This window comes from Haemaphysalis longicornis, unplaced genomic scaffold (assembly GCF_048455015.1).
Source record: "Haemaphysalis longicornis isolate Haplotype H1 unplaced genomic scaffold, Haemaphysalis longicornis Haplotype H1 scaffold_8, whole genome shotgun sequence".
Classification (NCBI taxonomy): domain Eukaryota; kingdom Metazoa; phylum Arthropoda; class Arachnida; order Ixodida; family Ixodidae; genus Haemaphysalis; species Haemaphysalis longicornis.
In genome coordinates this window covers 7,902,218-7,922,804 of record NW_027526445.1, presented here as the reverse complement: position 1 = coordinate 7,922,804, position 20,587 = coordinate 7,902,218, and the positions used below count along the sequence as shown (strand labels likewise).

Below are 20,587 nucleotides of genomic sequence, written 5' to 3'. Positions count from 1 at the left end.
ATACGCAGCGAAAATATGTTCTTGGTGCGCGCAGGCTATTCAGGTTGTGCTCACCTATCTTGACGGTGAGCCAGATCTCTACCATGGCGATTTTATATGCTGGTAAATAACTCCACCCGAGTGTTTTAGTATTAACTGTCGTGGACAGCTTTAGCTGAAAGGACAGAACCGTAAAAGCGAAACAAAAAACCTGTGGTTGATTCCTCTGTCATACGAATCAGTAAAGCACGAAAGTAAAACGTGCAGCGTAATCTGCAGCTGAGCATAATTTACGGGTCGGCGGTGGTCTTGTGGGTGTGCCTGACGAGCGACGTCCTGCTGCCGGGTCTCTTCGGCAAAGGTGTACTGGCGTCATATCTGTCACGGATATGACGACAGTTAAATCGTGGGGTATTGCGGAATAAAACTTCCCGGTTAAAATATAAAACCCGAAAACCAACAACACTAAGTATAACGTAGTCTTTAGTACTGAAGGTTGCTTCCCCGCAAGAAGACCCTGCGTTCAGGGGTGCACCCTTTACAGGCCGCTTCCTTCGTTGTACTGGCGTCACTTCCGTGATGGATATGACGTCAGTGAAATCGTGGGGTATCGCGGAATAAAAAACTTTCGTGTTAAATTGAACTGCCGTCACCTCCTAACGGATATGACGTCAGCGAAATCTTTGTGTATACGGGAATAAAATAGTTGCGTGTTAAAATAAACAAAAAACTGGGCAACACATTCATCCTCCTCAACATGTCTAACGTTATGAGACTCTTATCAAATCGTTTATGAACCACACTTTTTTAACACAGCGAACTGAATTCGAAGTGTTCGTGAAGAACGTCCCTCTAAGATTTTGTATACGCACCCTCGTGCTTGTCTACCTATGGTACCTGTGTCGCTTCCCCTCATTCGGCGCTTCGCGGCAGGGGTTTCCTGTCGGGCCCACCAGAAAGGGATCGTCGCTTCACTCTTCCTCCTTCCCTGACTACCAGGTCATAGCTTTCTCCGAGGCAGTTGACCGCAGGATCAGACAAATCGATACCTTTTGTGGCATAGGTTGTGGGATCTGTCTACAGCCAGGGACGTGCCTCGAACGCTAGGCAAGAAAGGAGCGGAGATTTTAGGTCTTAATGCAAAAGCAAGCGCATGTGAAGAGAAATAATATGGACATACGCTCATGCGGCGGAGGGCACTACGGCGACGATTACCGCCGACGGGGATCGGTTTCTGGACTTCAATGATCATTGCTCGCGGCTGCAGGCTGGCTGCGGTCGATGGCAATAGAGCTGTCAAAGCTTCAAAGAGATTCTAAATCGTCCCGGCCACCCCCGGTGCTAGGTCGGTCTGCATCCTGAATGGGCCGCGTGGTGATAATCCGTGCCTTGGAGGTGTAAGCAGTCTGGGATAACGCGCACCCAAATCAAAACAGGCTGCCAAATCGTTCCAGGCTGCCAGCAGTCATGTGGAAGGCCAATTCGAGATGATTGGCTCTTGTGGTGGCAGTGAAAAAGATGGCAATACAGGAGTGATTTTTTCAAGGTGAAGTTTCGAGTAAAATCCTAGAGTCCCACCCCTACACGCACAGGTCAGGAATGGAGCGTTGCTTTTTACGGGTTTTTCCGGAACGAGAATAGCAGACTTAAAACCACCTCAACAAATTCAAGTGTCATCTTGTCTTAATGTACTTGTCTGGATCCAGTACCTCTCGAGAAGCTGAACTAGCGTGTCCGTATAATAAATGTGCGTTCGGCAGCGGCAACGCCTTGTAATATGCGTCATATGGGATCCGTGTAGGGTTTTTCGCGTTAGATTTCTTCGATGGCGTCTATTTTAGATTCAACACGTAACATGCCACGTTGGTCAAAAAGGCAAGAAAGCAAAGGGACGCGTGTGCCGTGTTCGGCATAGGAAGTCTCGTCATTAGAACCCCTGCTTCGTAAGAAAATGCGGAGCCCTGTGTAGTCTGGATGCGGCAATCCTCGCCTTCCTAATTTCATCATTAGTTAGGGGACCAGTGATTTTGTTGTTGTTTCGAATGCTACGGACGGATCGCTAGACCCACTCTACTACTCCGTGTAGTGGTAGCAGAACTGAATCCGGAAACACCCACGGGAACGAACGGGAATATATTTGAACGAAAAATGTCTGCAGCTTCGCCTCCTTAGTTATTTGTGGTGGTTGCAGAGAGGGACTCTTCGGTTCAACGGATCAATGATGTGGACGTGGATTGTAACAGAGACTCGGCTTCTATCTCTCTAATTGAGGTGTCAGCCAGGCTGCCGCTCCCTGGTCAAAAACAAAAAAAATGTGGTTATCCTTCTTTCGTAGGAATCGGTAAAACACGAAAGTGAGATGTGCCTTCACAGGATCAGTTTAATGTTCATTTTGCATCAATATGAACTTGCACATCCCTATTTATATTTCATCGGTATGGCACCGTCAGACTTATGAACATTAGACACTGGATTGCACGCACCGGAGCACTGCGTAAACCCGAATGAAACCACACGTGCTCGCAAACCGCGTGAACAAAACCAAACGGGTTGCCAGCGAATTGTTTGGTGAACTCATGGTACGCTGCAGCGAAAGAGCATTATTTGCGGGATTGCCTTGTGGGTGTGCTTGGCGAGCGACAACCTGCTGGCGCGTCGCTTTAGCAGATGTGCGACCACTGCGTCCCTGCGCCGTACACTCTACGGCGGACGGTTGCGTTGCGACGAGCTCAGCTGGCTCAACTGCCGGCGCTCATTAGCGTCGTGATAGGATACTTCGCTTCACCTCCCTTAGACGGCAGCACCATCGAAATAGAGGCGGTCATAGGAAAGATATACGGCGCGTTCATACGGCTGTCTGCGCTTCAGCTCGTAGCGTAGTCGGTGAAGTGCCTGGCGTCTTCTGTTGCGGCGGCGGAGCACCCGGCTCGAATACTGGCGCAGCCGCGTTTTAAATGCGGAGCATTTCTTAGGCTTGCGATGTCACTCGTCGATGTTGTCGGCACCGTCCACACGCTCACTGCGCATGCGCGTCGCGTCGAGGCGCAGGTGCATGTCTCTCCCCCGTACCCTCCTCACTCTCAACAACAGGGGCGGCGGTGCGGGAGGAGCGCGTGTACCCCGTGCGCTCCGTCGCTCTCAACAGCTGCGGCGGTACGGGGGGAGCGCGTCTGTGCGCGCATGCGTCGTAGCTACCCGTGCGCTGCGTCGCGCTCAACAGTAATGGAGGCAGGGCGTGTACACGTGATAACGGCGTGGTGGGTGCGTGGAAAGTTCGCGCGCTTGTGTACGGAAGTGTGCGCATGCGCGTCTCTCCCCCGTACTCCTCTCCCTCGAACGCGGGTGGTGTGTATATAGGCGGCGGAGCGGGCGTTCGGAATTCAGTCAAGGGCGTCTTTGCTTGGCTTTCGCTTGACTTGACGCTTTGCTTGACGGTACCAAGGAATAAAGACAGACTTTAACTTTACACTCCTTGCCTTCGCTTCTCCTTCATTCAATAAATAAGAATAATAAAGACAACAATTAAGCATTCCCTAACCATACCCAATCACGCAACATTCACGCGATACCCCCAACACACTGCGACGCATTTACTCGAGTTCTCCCCGTGGGAAGATGCGGGCGGGGTTTTTTTTCTGGAAGTTTCATTTCCGTGGCGGTTATTACGTCAGTAAGATATTGGTGGATCCCGGCATAAAACACTTTCGTGTCAAAATTCATGGTTAATCCAGCCACAGAATTGTCTGTTACCTTTGCCCCGACGGGGACATTAAATATATCGCCAAAAAAGAAGGATGTTTTTAGATTTGCCCTGACCAACACCTTCCTCACGGTAACAAATGGGACGAGGATGAATATGGACTGAATGTACATGCCAATGAAACTTGCCGCCTTGCACTACCTGCAGGCATTTTACGCCTAGAAAGGTTGATGCGAGCGATGAGACTTGTCGAGGCATCTCCGAAAGGGTGGGTGGCGAGCCGCGTTCCGGCTTTACGTCTCCGTGGCCACGTAGGCTGCAGTGCGAAGGCAACGCCACGCGAGCCGCGCTCTTTTCCATCCTCCGTTTCACCGCTCACCGAAACGTTCGACGGCGATGCTTATTTTCCGCAATGCCGGTATATCACTCGCGCAAAAAAGTCGTTGCTGATAACGAGTGGGGATATATTTGTGCAGATAGCCTCCTATGAAAGCAAATACAGCGTAAGCAAGCAAGAGCAGTCTAATTGCTTGTATGCAACTCTCTTGCCGCGATCAGAGGCACTTCCGCCTCATCTACGACGGCGAACGCAGCCATGTTCTGTAGAGGGGTCTTAAACTCTCACCGAACACAGGGCAGTGGGACTTCTGAGGACAGTGAAACTTCAATATGAATTAATCTCACGGTCCACAGCTGTTACCTAGAATAAGGACTAATACCTCTAATACTTCCTTCTGTGGAGTGCTACGTCTGAGACGCAATTCGAGCTGTAAGGGCGAATTTTAGCTGTCTTTGACGGCAATAAATTTCAATGTCGATTGCAACACCACAAATTTTCATTGCTGCATCAATTGCCGAAATAAAGGTCTGAGCTGCTGCACTCGGCATAAGCGGTAAAACAGCGTGATAAAACTGTTAACGTACACTAGCTTGTAGCGTCAATACTGGTGACACCCATATCGTGCAGGTCACTCGGCCGTGGCGGCCGCTATGCTGTACTGGACATTCTGCTGCACGGTGCCCTTCCTGGCGCTGGAGTACGCCAATGGCCAGGGATACCACTACATCGAGCGGAGACACAAGCTCTTCACTTCAGTCTTCCCGGGAATGAGCCTGCACTGGAGTTTCCGCGTTCTGGAGCGCTTCGAGAAGTTCGGTACGTTTCATGGACACGCAACGACAGTTTTTTGTTAGCAGCGCGAGCAACTCTGAACGGCAAGAACCCAGTCACCCCCTCATACCTTTCGTGCAATGTGTGCATGATGGCGTAAGTTTGGCACTGTATTTATAAAACGTGGCAAATTTGTGTTGCCTGCTTTTGTTTGTCTAAAAAAACACCGTAATGCAGTTGTTAGATTTTGCCATTTTAATGTCTATTTCAGGGTAGAAAAAAAAAGGTTTCGAGAAGCGGGCGCGAAGCGGGAAACAGTCAGCCAGGGAGATTGTGACAATCAAGTACACTTACAAATGGTACCCTGGCTTGCTGCAGGAACCTCGTGACGCGCTCTAAAAAGCCTCGAGAAATCCGGAAAGAATCGGGAGAGTAACATTCCAGCTTATAATAGTAATTTCCAGAAAAAAATACTTCATGAGCCTTCAAATTAAAGCCGGGAAACGCACGAAGCCTGCAATGAGCTTAAACAGCCTTTTCGGCGATTGTTGCTTTGAGAAAGCATGGTGGAAATCAGCCTGTCTTGCGGTAACAATTTTTTGCTAAGATTTTGTGAGATAGCCACCTGGACAGTCACCAGAGCGACGGAGTGTCGGAATTTTAAGCTACAGGTATTGGTGATTCGATCATGATACTTGATGACTTGAATTCCCCCGTAAATTTTCATCGTGACGACTTCCCTTCCCACACAGACGCCCGCTTCCCTTTCAAAAAGCCCCCTTTGGGCTACCTTCAATGAGCGGTCTGACCCTAGACCAAAAGTGAATCGCCGCGCAAAGCAAAGCGAACCCGTTGTTTTCCCGAACATGGACCCGATTGGTCAACCTGTGATGATCACTTTGTATGTGTATGTGCTCTGGTTCGTCGGTCACCGTGGGGTTCTGCACGTCTATGGATTTCCCTAAGTTTTCGCCGTGGGAAATAGTTTGGAATGGCACCTGAGTCGGTTGGTCTCGGGGCGCATAGCGTAGTCTCTGATTCTAGCGGAAATAGACATGGTTTGGGGGCTATGAGGTCTGTAGGCTTTGTGGGACGGAACGCTGACCGCGGATATACCTCATCATGAGCGGTGAATATCGTTTGGGTGGTCGGGCAGTCCAGTTCTGCGCGTCAGGTGATTCTGAACGTCGCCGAATATTTTGCGACGAGCGTCACTGAACGCAATGACGAAGCCCCTTTAACGTTGTTTAACAAGTTTTTTCTGACTTGTCCGCAACGAAATATCGGCGCCTTGTTCGAATGAAAATGCAATGCACCAAGAACCGCAAAGACACAATAAGAAGGCACAACACACATCACAGATGTGTGGTCTATCTGGTCGTTTCGTTCTTACACTTTGGATTCCAACCATTTCATACTATCTAGCCCTTTCGACTGCGTTCTACAACACACCCAAGAAAGTAACCATATTTATCCGGAAAAAACTTAAACTACCAGTATTGACACGTATCGCAGTAAAGATGAAAATTTTGACACATCGGTGCTCTCTGTCCTTATCAGTTGAAGGGGGCGCTAACTGGGACAACTTCTACGACTCCTCCGCCACTCCCGATAACGTGACACTAGCAGAGATCGTGCTGGTAGGCGTCTTTGCCGACAGCGTCATCGTCCTGCTCATATGGTACCTTGACAACGTTTTACACAACGGTCCTGGGATCCCCAAGTCGTACCTGTTTCCTTTCAAGGTAAGTAGCACGATCACATTCTCTAATTCGCTTCCAAGAAAGCCGCTGAGGTTGGTTAGCTGATAAAACGGTTTTATTGAATCGCAAAGGTCATTATTTCTCTACCAATCTTCTTCCGTCTTGATATTTTGTTGGCTCAGGGGGAGAGCGAGTAACTTGGTTTAGTGGAAAGGTGCCAGGTGATCAAACCTTGAAGCTTGCTCGAAGCTACTGGTTCGAAGGTAACCAGGTCCCCAAGGATATGTACACTTGGATTGTATGTTGCACCCGGTCGACAGACCTGCTGGTCGGGCGTCCACCTGCGGCACTTGAGGGTTCGGTATAGGGGGCCAGCGACTCACGGAATGGGCCCTCACAGAGTACGCTGCAAAGGACAACAAATGAATGGTACAGGCGCGTGCTAATGTGCCCGTAGTGACGCACGATAGCAGAGTGTTTCGATCCTTCGAATGAGTGGCTTGCGCACTTGTGACGCCACTTGGTCGAGGCAGACATAGGCGTTAAAGGAGCTTGTGTCGCAGTACGCCATTTTGATTTCTGCCGTGCTACCTCGGGCTGAGACGTCGGGGTGAGGCCAATTGAGTATCGTTATCCTCCTGCGCCTGTCTGAAAGGTGAACCACACCCCACCCCGCTCTACGTCAACCACCATCCGCGCTGCCCACCCCCACGAGGCGGAGGAAGCAGCAGTCGCCCTGGCCACCACACTCCACCCGACCCCTGCTCTCATATTACGGGATTCACAAATCGGCAGTTCGAAATTTCTTAAGGGGCGTCATTTCGCTCTTCGCCCACAAAATTCTCCGCTCCCCCCCTCCCCCTCCCTCTCCTGAGCTCACCATTTCCCTTTTGTGGACTCCTGGCCATATATCGGCGCTTTGGCGGCGTGGAGAACGCCCACAGGCGGCCCGAGATTTGATACACCGTACCCCTCAACACAGGCCCCTCTCCGCTTACCCACCTCCTCGTAACCTAGCGCCACTGCTCACTTTCCGGGAAATCTGCCTCCATCACAGCCTTTCACGCACCACATTTCTAACCCCCTCCCTCACCCCACTCGTTTTCTGCCGTAGAATCAGCACTTTGTAGACAAACGACCTCCCCAAAGACAGCAAAACAGCGCAATGAACGGGACAAGGAAGATCATCAGGACGAAGCGGTGACTAACAACCCTGTTGTACTCACCTTGTCCTTGGTCCTGTTGTTCTTCCTTGTCGCGTCCTTTGCGCTGTTTTGCTCTCCTTAAATATATACCACCCAGCTAAAATTTTTACTTTGTTGAAGCACCTCCCACCCCACGCGATCCATCCTCACCCACATACAGTAAAGCCTCGTTAATTCGAATCTCAAGGGTATGAAACAAATGTCCGAATTATCTCAATGTTGAATTCTGGAATGAATAACAAAAACACATTTGTATACTATTATTTCATACCTGTACTTTTATTAGAAGTCCGTGCTGCTAGTTTGTTTCTTTCTTTGCGGACAGCTGAGCGGAAATAACTACATGCGACATTCCCTCTAGCGGAAGCGTATTGTCTGGAACATCGCAGCAAAACACCTATAACGACGACAGCTTCCGCGGCTTCTTTTGTAGTACAATGCACCTGGCGTAACACATCGCACAGGTCTTCTTCGTCGTAAGTTTTATCCTCACATTAAAGGGACCCTGCAACACTTTAGATAGGTGCTTTCACTATATCCCTCGCGTGTGGAACGACTGCGAAAGCTATAGTTATCGCCAGCACGGAGCGGCACTGCGTGATTTGCTCGTCGCACTAGATACGCCTTCCATTTATGCTTTGTTTTTGTGGCTTTTATTGTAAGTTGCTATCGAAAAGCGTTCATTGCTGCAACTGAAGGAAAACCGGCCAGCAGCCCCTACATGGCCTAATGACGTAGTTGGAGCTGTTGAAGAACGTCAGACCGGGAAAGAGAGCAGAATCTTTTGAGCGAGTTTACAATATATCTGATGGGCATAGAGCAGTAATTTCTGGCTGAGGTACTTTGCCACCCCCAAATATAAGTACTGGGTGTGTTCAGTGACTACGTTCTGCAAGCATTTAGGATTTCAAAAAGAGTTGCACTTTTCGCCTATATAGGCGAAATTTGTATAGGCGAAAATGTTCCAAACCACTATATCCTGTATCACATTTCCTACATGACAACTATATTGAGCGAAAAAAAAATTCACCATTTTTGAGCCCAACGTGAGTAGATAACTGGTATTGATCTACGTAAGTAGATAACTGGTACTGGTACTAGGCAGTGATCTTTTATTTGAAAATATGTGGGCGCTTGATATTTATGATATAAATTCGGCATGGAAAATATTGACCAGAAAATACAACAAAAGCTCGTGGCCTAGGCTAGACCTCGTGTCGGTAGGTATTCAAGAAGTCCGACAGTAACGAAAGACTCCAATAGATCGCCCGCGATGACTGGAGCGCGGGAAAATTGAATGGACTTGAGCAACCCTCCACCGTGTTTATTGTGGGGAGGGCGAGACGGGAGGGAAAGGTCATGGGAGTTGGGCGGGGGACAGGAGAGGCATTTGCGGGGCAGAGGCAGCCCGAGAGTATCGTCTTTTGACATGTGCCGCGAAGTGAGGGAATAGCATTTCGCTGCAAGAAGTATCAAGACTGCAAGAATCAAGGAGTACTGAGAACATTAGATTGGGAACAGATAGGAGTAAGTGTTAATGGAGAATACCTCAGTTACCTCAGATTTGGTGATGACGTTGCCTGGCTAAGTAACTCGGGGGACAAATTGCAAAGCATGCTTACCGCACTGGACAAGCAGAGTAGAACCGTGGGTCTGGAATTAATATGCAGAAAACATAGGTAATCATCAATAACATCGGGACAGCACAGCGATTTAAGATGGGTGGCGAGGCAGTGGAAGTGGTAAGCGAATATATCTACTTAGGGCAAGTCGGGACCCGGATCCCTACCATGAGGCAGAGACAATTAGAAGGATAAAAATCGGATGGAGTGCATTCGGCAGGCATTCTCAGATAATAAATGGGACCCTACCATTGTCCCTGAAGACGAAAGTGTACGACAGCTGCGTCTTACCGGTACTCACCTACGGGGCAGAAATCTGAAGGCTCACTGAGAGGGTGCAACCTAAATTGAGGACGACTCAGCGAGCAATGGAATGGAAGATGATAGGTGTAACATTATGGGACAAGATGAGAGCGAAGTAGATCAGGGAAAAATCGCGTGTTAGCGACATAATAATATAAATTACGAAGAAGAAATGGACGTGGGCAGGGCCGGTAATGAAAAGGCAAGATAACCGTTGCTCATTAAGGGTAACAGAGGGGATCCCTAGAGAAGGCACGCGTGGCAGGGGGCGGAAGAAAGTTAGATGGGCAGATGAGATCAAGAAGATTGCAGGGATAAATTGGTCGCAGTTAGCACAGGACCGGGGTAATTGGAGACTAATGGGAGATGCTTTTGCCGTGCAGTGGGCGTTTATAAGCTGGTTATGGTGGTGATGATGATGAGCGAATAGACAGGCAATGTTTTGATGCGTAGCATTCTTTGTGGAATACCCCCACAGCCAGGACCGTGTAACGCCCTGTATTTACATCAAAATGCAGATATCGCGGACGTTCGTTAGAATAGCTAGAATAGTTATAATAGCATGGTCAAAGGAAATCTAAAAAAAATAAAATTAAGAAAAATAAAAAAATTACGGAAAATGGCGAACCGTGTAACGCCCTCAATTTCCACAATGCATAGTTAGGGAAAGTTTCACCTGTAATCATTACAATAGCATAAATAGTATATTAGCATAAATAGTGGGACAGGATTAAGAAAAAACGTTGGCTGGAAATAACTCCCACTAAAGACAAGAGGCAAATGAATGCTACGTATTAGTAGACAATTGTCTGAATTTCTTCGGGATTTTTTGACTAAGTCGTCCTCCTATAATTGTGGGGTAAAGTTTGTAACTGAGCACAAAAATAACGTTTTTTTGGTACTCGGGTCGCGTAGCTGCAACCCGTGATGAAGCTGTAAATAGCATGCACACATCATGGAAATACACCTTTGCATAATATATAGTCGTAAACATGTTTTTTTGTCGCGGATAGGACCATTCGATAATTTGTCTGTTTCGTTTTATTTTCAGCTTAGTTACTGGGTTCCCAGCATGACGTTTACTCGGCAGCCGTCAATATCTGTTGAAGAAATGGAAAACTTCGAACCAGAGCCCAGGGACCAGCTAGTCGCAATAGACATCCTTCATGCAAGCAAGGTATAGTGCACTTTTCCACGAATAACGAGTTTTTGTACGAACTCCGCTCGAATACAGTGGGGATTATTGGTCTCATAAAAATGTTACCCAGCTAAAATGCAGCTATCTGTTCACTACAGAATGACTTCAGGAAAATGTTCTTCGTTTGACATTAAACATGCGAACAAGTTTGCTACAATTCTTATAATGGCTGACGTAACAATGCGTACATTTTAGAGATATGAGGCAACTGGTATTACTTTTAACTACCGGTAAGTCAGAGAATAAAATATACACTGGATATGCGCTTGTTATCTTTCCCCAATACGCAAGCACAAGTTATGAACGCGGAAATCAAATCAATTGCGTCGTTCGCAGTTCATAAGTGGGGACTAAAGCTTGGGATGGCACGAAAATGTCTTAATCGCTATTCCACCAACGTAAATTGCGCCAATAATCCGACAGGCTGTAATAAAAGTTGAAAACAGTGCTTCCTCAGCGGAATCCCGCGCCTTCATCTTTTTTACAAAGAGCCTGCAACCTAGCCCATAGTACCGTGAGATGTTCCTACATCGAGCAATTGTCAACGTGATTTCGATTACCTTGTCTGCCCTGGGGAGTGCGTCCTTTACCACGGGAAGCGTTTTTAAAGACTGTAGTCTTTCTTGGGCTACTAGAACGGGAAACGTTTGGTCTGTGTGTCTGTATGTCTGTTGTTTCTGTCACTCGATTCCGCCAGCCGGCCGACGTGAAACGTGTTCCGCAATAGTCTTATATACTCGCAGCCAAATATAAACGCCTAAGTCCGGTTCATGCTTCTAAACAATGTTGAACAAGAACAGGACATTAGCATGCATAACGAAGAAAATCAATGCACGAGTAATATTTGCAGTGTTCTTTATTCAAAATTTACGGGTGCTTCCTTTTTGCGATAGCAGATAAAATACTACATACTGCAGAAAACCGTCGCCTGCTGTTGCCCGCGCTCCCTGGCGGAATTATACAAAAATCAAACGGCAACAGCAACAAATGGTTCCACTAGCTAGGTTTCGCGTTCCGTTTGGAACGCTCGTTGAGTAGGGAAACCCTCGATTCACGCGCATCTCCGTCGTACTGCAGCGCTAGGCATTGAGGAACCCGACTTGGAACAGCGGAACGCGGTAAATTTAAATTGACTTGAGCAAACCTCTAGCGTGTTTTTTTTGGGAGGAATGGAACGGGAGAGGAACAGCATGAGAGGTGAGCGGAAAAGAGAAGGGAGGCATTTACTTGCCAGGGGCGCCAGTCGACTGCAGTCTGCGTCGTTATTTGAAACGAAAGGAGCAGATACGCGACCAGCGTTTTTCTCGAGGCATGCGCTCCACACAGCTTCTCGCCGGCTCCTGGCCTGCTCGCCACTTACCCTCACACTTCTTGGCCTAGCATTTTACACTTCACTTCGTTGCGGCGAGTTTGAGCGACGCCAGGCACGGATGGAGATCAAGTTTAAACGGTCCCCGACAGTAACCAGTCAGTTGGTTTCAAACGAAAGTCTGGCCTTGCAATAGCGATTTTACCGTTGATTCGGTGCCGAAAGATGCCTTAATTTTGACGCAAACAACTACCGCAGCCGCTGTTTGTGTCACGATACACCGGAAGCCAGCAAGGCAGCGGTATGTATAGCGGTATCGAAGCAACCAAATACAACGCTACCACGAATTGAGCTGTTTCATCAATGTCGGTAAAATCAGCCGCGCTTTCTCAAACTTGTACGCCTTGTGCAGCTACGGACCACCAAGCAAAATCTTCCTTCTTGGGACCTGGGGTCAGTATTGACGCTTTGTTGAAGAAACACGTGTTGTCCTTCTCATGCCCCGTGAATATGTTGGCGTCGAAGCAACCTCTCGTCCATAGCTCGCACGTTTCCTCGAAAATCAGTACCGCCGCCCCAGATGCGCCCAAGTAGCGACATCCAGCGGCAGCCAGGGAAGACGTCGCGTACGCCAGATGTTTCAACCACTTCCAGTCTAAGTTGGCGGCGACGCCTGTGTTTACGTTGTTGCTATTATCTACCTCGTTTTTGCAAGAAGCTATGCGTAGGCGTGGTATATTCGTCTTTTCGGTGAGCTAATGTATCGATCAGACAAACAAGCTCACGATGATGATGATGATGATGATGATGATGAATCTATCGATCCTGACCAGAGGTCGGCACCCTTTTGAGGTGGAAGACCGAGTTGCGAGAAAACCGACAAGGCGGAGGGCCGGCCGGAAATAGGGGGGCTTTGCCGGCAAAGAGAAAAAAAATTATCCAATTGGCAATAATATTTGACCTTGACAAGAGATGGGGGTAATGCGAACTGGCAGCGGTCTCTGTCCTTGTCTCCCGTCTAACCCCATTTGAGGTCAAAACTGGCGTGCCGGCCTTCAGAAAAGAAGCGAAAGGGGGAAGGGGTGTTTCTGACGACGTGCTGGAGGCCGCTTTATACGGCCGCCGCAGGTTGCCGACCCCTGATCTAGAGCAACTTGTGCTTTGACTTCAGTGTCCCTTTAGGAATGTGTAAAACAAAGCGCCACACTTGTTTCAGCTCTGCTGCTCTCTCCTGAAGAATTTCAGCCGTTTTATGCCAGTAAGCTCATGGGATCATCCCTATTAATGAACACCATCCGGCAAACCTTTTCAAATCTTGTACTGTACGAGGAGTTCGGACACCCGTACCAAAGTGTTTTGTTTTGTGCGTGGGATGGACTCCGTCACTAATGCCTTGGTTCTCGATGCCATCACTGCAGGATTACAACGGCGTCGTGGCTGTGAATGACGTCAGCTTCCGCGTCTTCGAGAACCAGATCACGGTTCTCGTCGGTCACAACGGTGCTGGCAAGACCACCCTGCTCAACATGATCACAGGTGAGAGCACCCCGGCTTACGCCCCGCTATTACGTGTATAATGAAACAGACAAGGCAGTAGGACATAACGTATACATTTTCTCACATTGCATTCATCGTCTGCGACTTTCCCATGGTACTGTTAATATGGTAAAAAAATGTGATGGGTCCCTCCTTTATAGGAACCGGTAAATCACGAAAGTGAAATGGAGCAGTTGAATGTTTAATGTGCATAGATATGAACTTGCACATGGCTATTTATATTTCGTTGGTATGGCACCGCCATACGCATGAACGTTAGACACTGCATTGTAGGCGCTGGAGCATTGCGTTAATCCGACTGAAACCACAGGCGCTCGCAAACCATCGCAAACGAAACCAAACAGATTTTCAGCGAATAGTTTGGTGAACACACGGTCCGACCGTGCCACGAGCGCGTCCCCCGTACACGTAGGCACTGGCGTCGAGGCGCCAACTGTCGGCGCTCAATAGCGTCATGATGCACTACTTCGCTTCGCCTCTCCTAGATAGCAGTACCATCTGAAGAGAAGGAAATAAGGAGCGTTCTTCGTTCTCTTTACGCGGCCGTTCATAGCGCAGTCGGGAACGCTTTTTGCACCTGCCGTTGCGGCGGAAGAGTTCGTGGCTCGAATCCCGGCGCAACCGCGTCTATCAATTTTTCTGGCGATGTCATTTCCGTGACGGATATGACGTCAGTGAGACCTTATTGGACCCCGGCATAAAATAATTTTGTGTTAAAATACTAATATGATGGACGTTCAGGTATGCGTGTGTACGCACGGGTTAACGAAATGGCTTTACTACGGAGTGCCCGCGAAACTAGGTCGTTCCTACTTTATCATCGGGTGAAAATATAGCTGCTATATCCGCAAGCCCGTGCTACATGCTGTTTGCATTTCTTCACACGGGCAGAGGAACGCGAACGGGGTTCAGCGCTTAGACTTCGTTAGTTGGTGGTTGTTGTTGAGGCTTGTTATATAACTAAGGTTTCAAGGTTTCAAGGTTTATTCAATGAATCAGTCGATTACAGAGTACAGGGAACAGTACATTTGTCACACATGAAAGGGACAAGGTCCGCAAAAAGGCAATTTAATGCCTGACAAGGTGCCGCAACCTGTCCCAGTCAATAAAGCACACAAGGAGCATGTTTGAGACGTAAAAAAAAAGTTAAAATCATCTGGCTTCACTACTTACTAAAAGTGACACATCCGTACACGTCGATTTTTAAAGTCAACCAAGGTTAAATTCATCTGTCTTCACAACTTACTAAAAGGGACACATCCATACACGTCTATTTTTAAAGTCAGCCTGAGGGATGCGAACTATAATGAAATTGGCAGAAAAAAGAAGAAAAGAAAAAGAAAAACGAAAAAGAGAAACAGAAGAAAAGAAAAACAAATTTACTGTTGAAGCTTTAGTAGATGTGTGTGTATTGTCTTTTTAAACGAAATTACTGAGCGGCTTTCTTGCACCATGGTTGTAATGGCTGGATGAGCATTCAATAGTTCAGTGATCATAAACGTTAGCTTTTGTGTACCGTAGTTTGTCCGTATTCTCTCACAGCAATATATTATGCGTCTAAAGCTGTATGTATGCTGTCTTTGACAATATGCATTGTGAAATGCGACCCCGTCAGATTTCAGTTTATCATATATGATCATCGCTATTTTTTTCTTTAAGATATTCTCAAACGTTAATATGTTGTGCTTGTGAAAGAATGGAATAGAATGCGTTCTAGGTTGAACGCCTTCAATTATCCGCACTATTCTCTTCTGTAGTTTATAAATGCTTTCTTTGTTTGTTTTAGTGGTCGTTCCCCATATTAATAGACAGTAATGAATACGCGAGTATACTAAAGAGTAATACAGTTGTCTCCTTACCCAACCTGGCAAAAAACATCTAATTTTTCCAATTAGACCAATTGAGCGCGAAAGATCGGTTCGAACTTTGTTAATGTGGTATGTCCAGTCAAGTGTTTCATGAAAGGTAATACCAAGAAACTTTTGGCATGTGACCCGTTCAATCAAACCTCCTCGAAATTTTACTTGAATGTCATGGGGTATACTTTTATTTTTCGGCCGAAAAATAACATATTTTGTTTTTTTGGTGTTTAGTTCAAGCTTATTTGCCGTTAACCATATTGATAAGTGCTTAAGCCATCTGTTTGCTTGTTCTTCTAAGCTGTCCATATCTTTTACAGAGAAAAAAACGTTTGCATCATCGGCGTATAAAATCATATCTGGTGTTTGCGGTATATCAACAATATCGTTTATATATAAGAGGAACAGGAGTGGGCCTAATATAGATCCCTGAGGGACACCGTACTTGATTTTATCCATTCTTGATATTGCATGCTGAGTGTCACAATATTGAAAACTACACGCGGGGAACATACTTTGGAGTAAAACAGCACGAAAACACGGCACGACAGAACTGTAGAGTAATCTAAGTTCTGTCGTCCCGTGTTTTTGTGCCGTCTCACGCCAAATTATATGTACGAGCTGGGCCGCCCTCACGCGGGAAACCTTCCGCGTTCGTCGGGTTATTAACGTTTATATAGCATGAAATACACTCCTCTTCTTATTTTGCTCGATGTGACGCTCACGCCTTTGCATATTAGCAGTGAACACAGAACTGAGTATAATCTGAAAACACGCAATAAATATTCGTTATGGCTTTGAATAAACCTCTTCGATATATTTAAATATTTTACCGGTATGCACTCAATTTTTAACTAAAAAAACGACATCGTGAATGAATTTTGGGGATCTGTTAAATTATTTCTTGACTACAATAAATAAACACAAATATCCGAAATGTAGACGGTCACCCCATGCAGGATATTTCTGCGTACTGCTCCAAAATGCGCTAATGTATACTCCAACACGTGCCCGTAACACAGGGTTGAACCGCAGACATTTTCTTTTACTCGAGGTACTCGCCTACATCGGGTCCGTTTAAGAGTTTTCAAAACAAAGCGCCAATCTGCTTTCATCTCTGCTAGCATGTCCAGCAGAATGTCAGTCATTTCATACATAGTAAGCTCATATATTAATAGAAAAAGTACTTTTTCTAACAGGAAGCACACATTATGCTTGTGTTTGAGCCATACAGCCAAGAACGGCGTCATACCATTAAAATATCGTTGAAATGTTCTCGAAAAAAGCCCTATTCTTAGCGACGATTCGACGATTCGACCTTCATTCGTGTGCAGGCTTCGTGGGCTCCAGCTCTGGCAAAATCCTGGTTGGTGGATACGACATCAAGACCTGCACCCGAGACGCCCGTGAGAGCATCGGTTACTGCCCCCAGGAAAACATCCTCTTCGAAGAGCTGACCGTCGAAGAGCACGTCATGTTCTTCGCCATCGTACGTTTTCAGTGTGGTACCACTTTGGTATTCCTCGTCGTTCCGGAGAGGCTACGGGACATTCGCAGAGAAACATTGTACTGCATTTGAATGCACGTTGCGCTTCCCTCGTGGTGCTTCTTTTTCAAGCCCCCTTCTTCCCAAAGTTCGCACACGGTTCTGTCTCGACCCCGACGCTTACGTGATCGAGCCTGCTCAGTTCAAAAATTAAAGGCTCATGGGCGTCTCCTGATATCATTTTATAAAGGCGAAATAGTCAAGTGCCCCATTCCGCGAAAAATTATCGTTGTTGTTGTTGTTGTTGTTGTCCGGCACAGAAAATGGACGCCGAAAGTAATAAGAAAAAACTGTGTTTAATTCCTCTGTCATAGGAATGGGTAAAACACGAAAATGAAATGTGGAGCGAAATCTGCAGCGGAGCATGATTCGTGGGTCGGCGGCTGTCTTGTGGGTGTGCTTGGCGAGCGACGTCCGGCTGGCCGGTCGCTTCGGCAAAGGTGTACTGATGTCATTTCCGTGACTGATACGACGTCAGTGAAATCTTGGTGTACCCCGGCATAAAACGCTTTCGTTTTAAAATACAAAACCCGACCATTAAGTATAACGCACTCTTTAGTACTAAAGGTTGCTTGCCCTCAAGAAGACCTTGTGTGCAGGGGTGCACCCTTTACAGGCTGCTTGCTTCGTTGTTCTGGCGTCACTTTCGTGACAGATATGGCGTAAGGGAAAACTTCGCGAATCCCGGAATAAAACACTTTCATGTTAAAATTACAATGCTGCATTACGGGTACATAACGCGTGAACGGGATGACACGGAACGGAAATTTGAGCTAGTTGGATCTGATTCATGCTTGAAGCGCGGACAGACGAAACACAAGAAGAGGACAACACGAGCGCTCATGTTTGCCTCTTCTTGTGTTTTGTTTGTCTGCGCTTCAAACATGAATGACACGGAAGTAGAAGAGGTGCATCCCAGCCATGCAGAATTCTGGTTGCGGGGAAGCTGTGGCCTGGGTCAAGTCTGCTTGTTGTATTATTTCGCTCCAAAGGCGAAGGATTGATTGACTGTAGGGTTTTATGACCCGACGCGACGCAGGCGATGAGGCGCGCCGTAGTGGAGGGCTCCGGATTAATTTTGACCACCAGGGGATCTTTAACGTGCGCCGAAACTTCGTACACACTGGCTCTTTTGCTTTTCGCATCTATCAGGAAAGTGATCGCTGCGGCCGGGGAACGAACCAAAGGCGAAGGAAGGAAACCGAAGAAACGCGACGAGATGTTGAACAGCCTTTTTAAATCATTCCCGCTAAAAGGCAAAGTAACAAAATAGTAAATGTAGAAGTAAGTCAGTCTTTGATCCAAGCATTACTATGCATTCGCCTTCAAAACATGCGAACAGAATTAGTTACCCGAGGAATTTCTTCGTCTTGGAAGCGGAATTGTCATTTACCGCTGCATTGTTTCACTTGAGAAAGTCAGCTTTGCGCGACGCGAGATGCTAGCTAAAGGGGAGAGAAGAAAGTTCCGCAGATTGCAACTAATGCGGGCTATCACTCCAGATGCTGGTTCGTCCCGCCTTTGTCCAAGTGCAGTGCGCCTCTATCGCCTCTTACGAAACATGTGTCAGGCCGTACCGTGTGCGTTTCCACCGAGTGAATGCGGCTTATTCTCTCCTGTATTGCATACAGTGAATCTAAAAGAATGATTTTCCCCAACTTCATGACGTTGTTTGGTAAAAAGCCCGGCCCGAAGCTTCCAAATAGGCGTTGTCATGGTGCGCAGCATTCATGGTTTAGCTGAGCTTGTCGCGCCTGTTTTAAAGCGAAGCTTCGTACCTGTGCAAGCCAAGGGTTCTATCGCGACCGCCGGCATCACAGAAGACTCCCGCGAACATATAAGAGAAATCACTGTCACAACCAGGAATAGAAACTGGACCGAATAGAGAAACGTAGCCAGAGCCCGTGGTTTAGCAACTGAGCTACGAGCGCACGCGGAGACGGTGGAGACGGACGGTGTACTCACTGAACATAGCTCAAAAATTAACACCCCGTGAGTTCTCGCTGAATGCCACGTGATAGCGTCACGCTACCTCTCACGCGGCTGTGCGCACCGCCCACGGCACGTGTAGCGGTACGGTGCGCGCCTTGCGCGTGCGCTAGTAGTTCGTAAAAATTAAAGGAAGCTCACACCAACGCATCGCATCTCAGTTCTTTTCCGTCTCTGCCTCCGATCTATGGATTACTCGCATTTCGGATATGCAGTAGACAGCTCAGCGATCGATTCGTGCGAAACAAACCAGAAAGTTTTAATTGTGTTCGTCGCAGTTGACGCCAAGGTGTTTGCGGCTGCGCAGCTGCTCCAAAATACAAGTGCGGTGGCAACGCACTGCATCACAACGGTCATAAGTCCATTCTGAACGTCGTGCCGAAGTTAAATAATAAAGAACATGTTAGAGGTACAGTGTAACGTGTCATTAACGTAAGCGGGCCGTAGTCGACCGTATGCATGTACGCCCGTGGATTGGCCCGCACTTTTTTCAGGCTGCCTTTTACATGCATATGGTGCGTGGTTCTAACTGGAAGGGCGAACAGAAATCATGCGGAGGGGGGCATCGAAGCTTCATTTTACCGATACTTTGTGACAGCGTAAAGGGTTCCTTTAAACGCCTGGGTCCTCTTGCATGGTACTTCGCATTAACAAACCACTCTTTTCTCGTGGGACGACTGCATACACAAACCACTCTTTCTCTCGTGAAACGACTGCATTTGTTAAACTTGTGACTTCGCTATTTGTTTTTCGGTGTTTCTTCAGTGTGCGTTTAATTTGTTTCTTTATCGGAATTCTTCATTTTCTCACGGGTGACTTCCCCAACCATGCAACGCCATGATTGCTTCGGCCAATATCTCTACACTAATCAGGTAACAGTTTTCAATGAGTATTTTTTTATTCAAAGAGGACGGTCGGCCTCGAGTTGGTTGTGGTATCCGGATAGCATATTTGCGGACCAATAACAATAAAAAAATGCTCGCTGGAATGAAGCTGCCAAAAAACCTACAGGATAGACTCTAGGGTGTTTACGTGTCCTTGCCGACGCCTATGCACAATAGAAGTTATCGCGTGTGACTCACCGCGCGCGCGATGCACCCAGGGATGCTTTAATTTCGCGCCCGAAATGATGCAACGGAGGTGTAACCACATGCCCGTAGGCGAGACCATGCAGATGAGGTCAGAAACGCCAGTGTCTAGATTTCTGCGCATGTTGATAGATCCGCGAGTGACGTAAATAATCTGGAGTCATCCGCTATGGCCTTCACCGTCGGCGCATCTTCGGCGCGTCCGACATCGGGTTCAGTGTGACAAAAATGCCGCAGGACAAGCTATTTGAAATTGCCGATCTTAACATACGAATATGATATATAAAACCCTTACGCATATTGTCATCTCGTTAGAGGGCAGGTAACCTAAGGGGGTGAGATGGCGAATCGCAAACGCCTGGCGCTCATATGGAAACTGGAATGTAAACTGACTTTCCTTTCTTTTTCTGTATTTGGG

General features: G+C 47.3%; 1 protein-coding gene across 1 annotated transcript in view; it reads left to right on the top strand.

Moving 5' to 3' along the window:
* Nucleotides 1–20,587, top strand: part of LOC144150103 (phospholipid-transporting ATPase ABCA3-like) — a 149,240-nt gene that overhangs the window by 21,161 nt on the left and 107,492 nt on the right. The window contains exons 5-9 of the mRNA XM_077681917.1: nt 4,647–4,835; nt 6,351–6,535; nt 10,675–10,800; nt 13,549–13,666; nt 16,881–17,035. Coding sequence (XP_077538043.1) covers nt 4,647–4,835; nt 6,351–6,535; nt 10,675–10,800; nt 13,549–13,666; nt 16,881–17,035 — 773 coding nt within the window. The remainder of the gene's footprint in view (nt 1–4,646; nt 4,836–6,350; nt 6,536–10,674; nt 10,801–13,548; nt 13,667–16,880; nt 17,036–20,587) is intronic.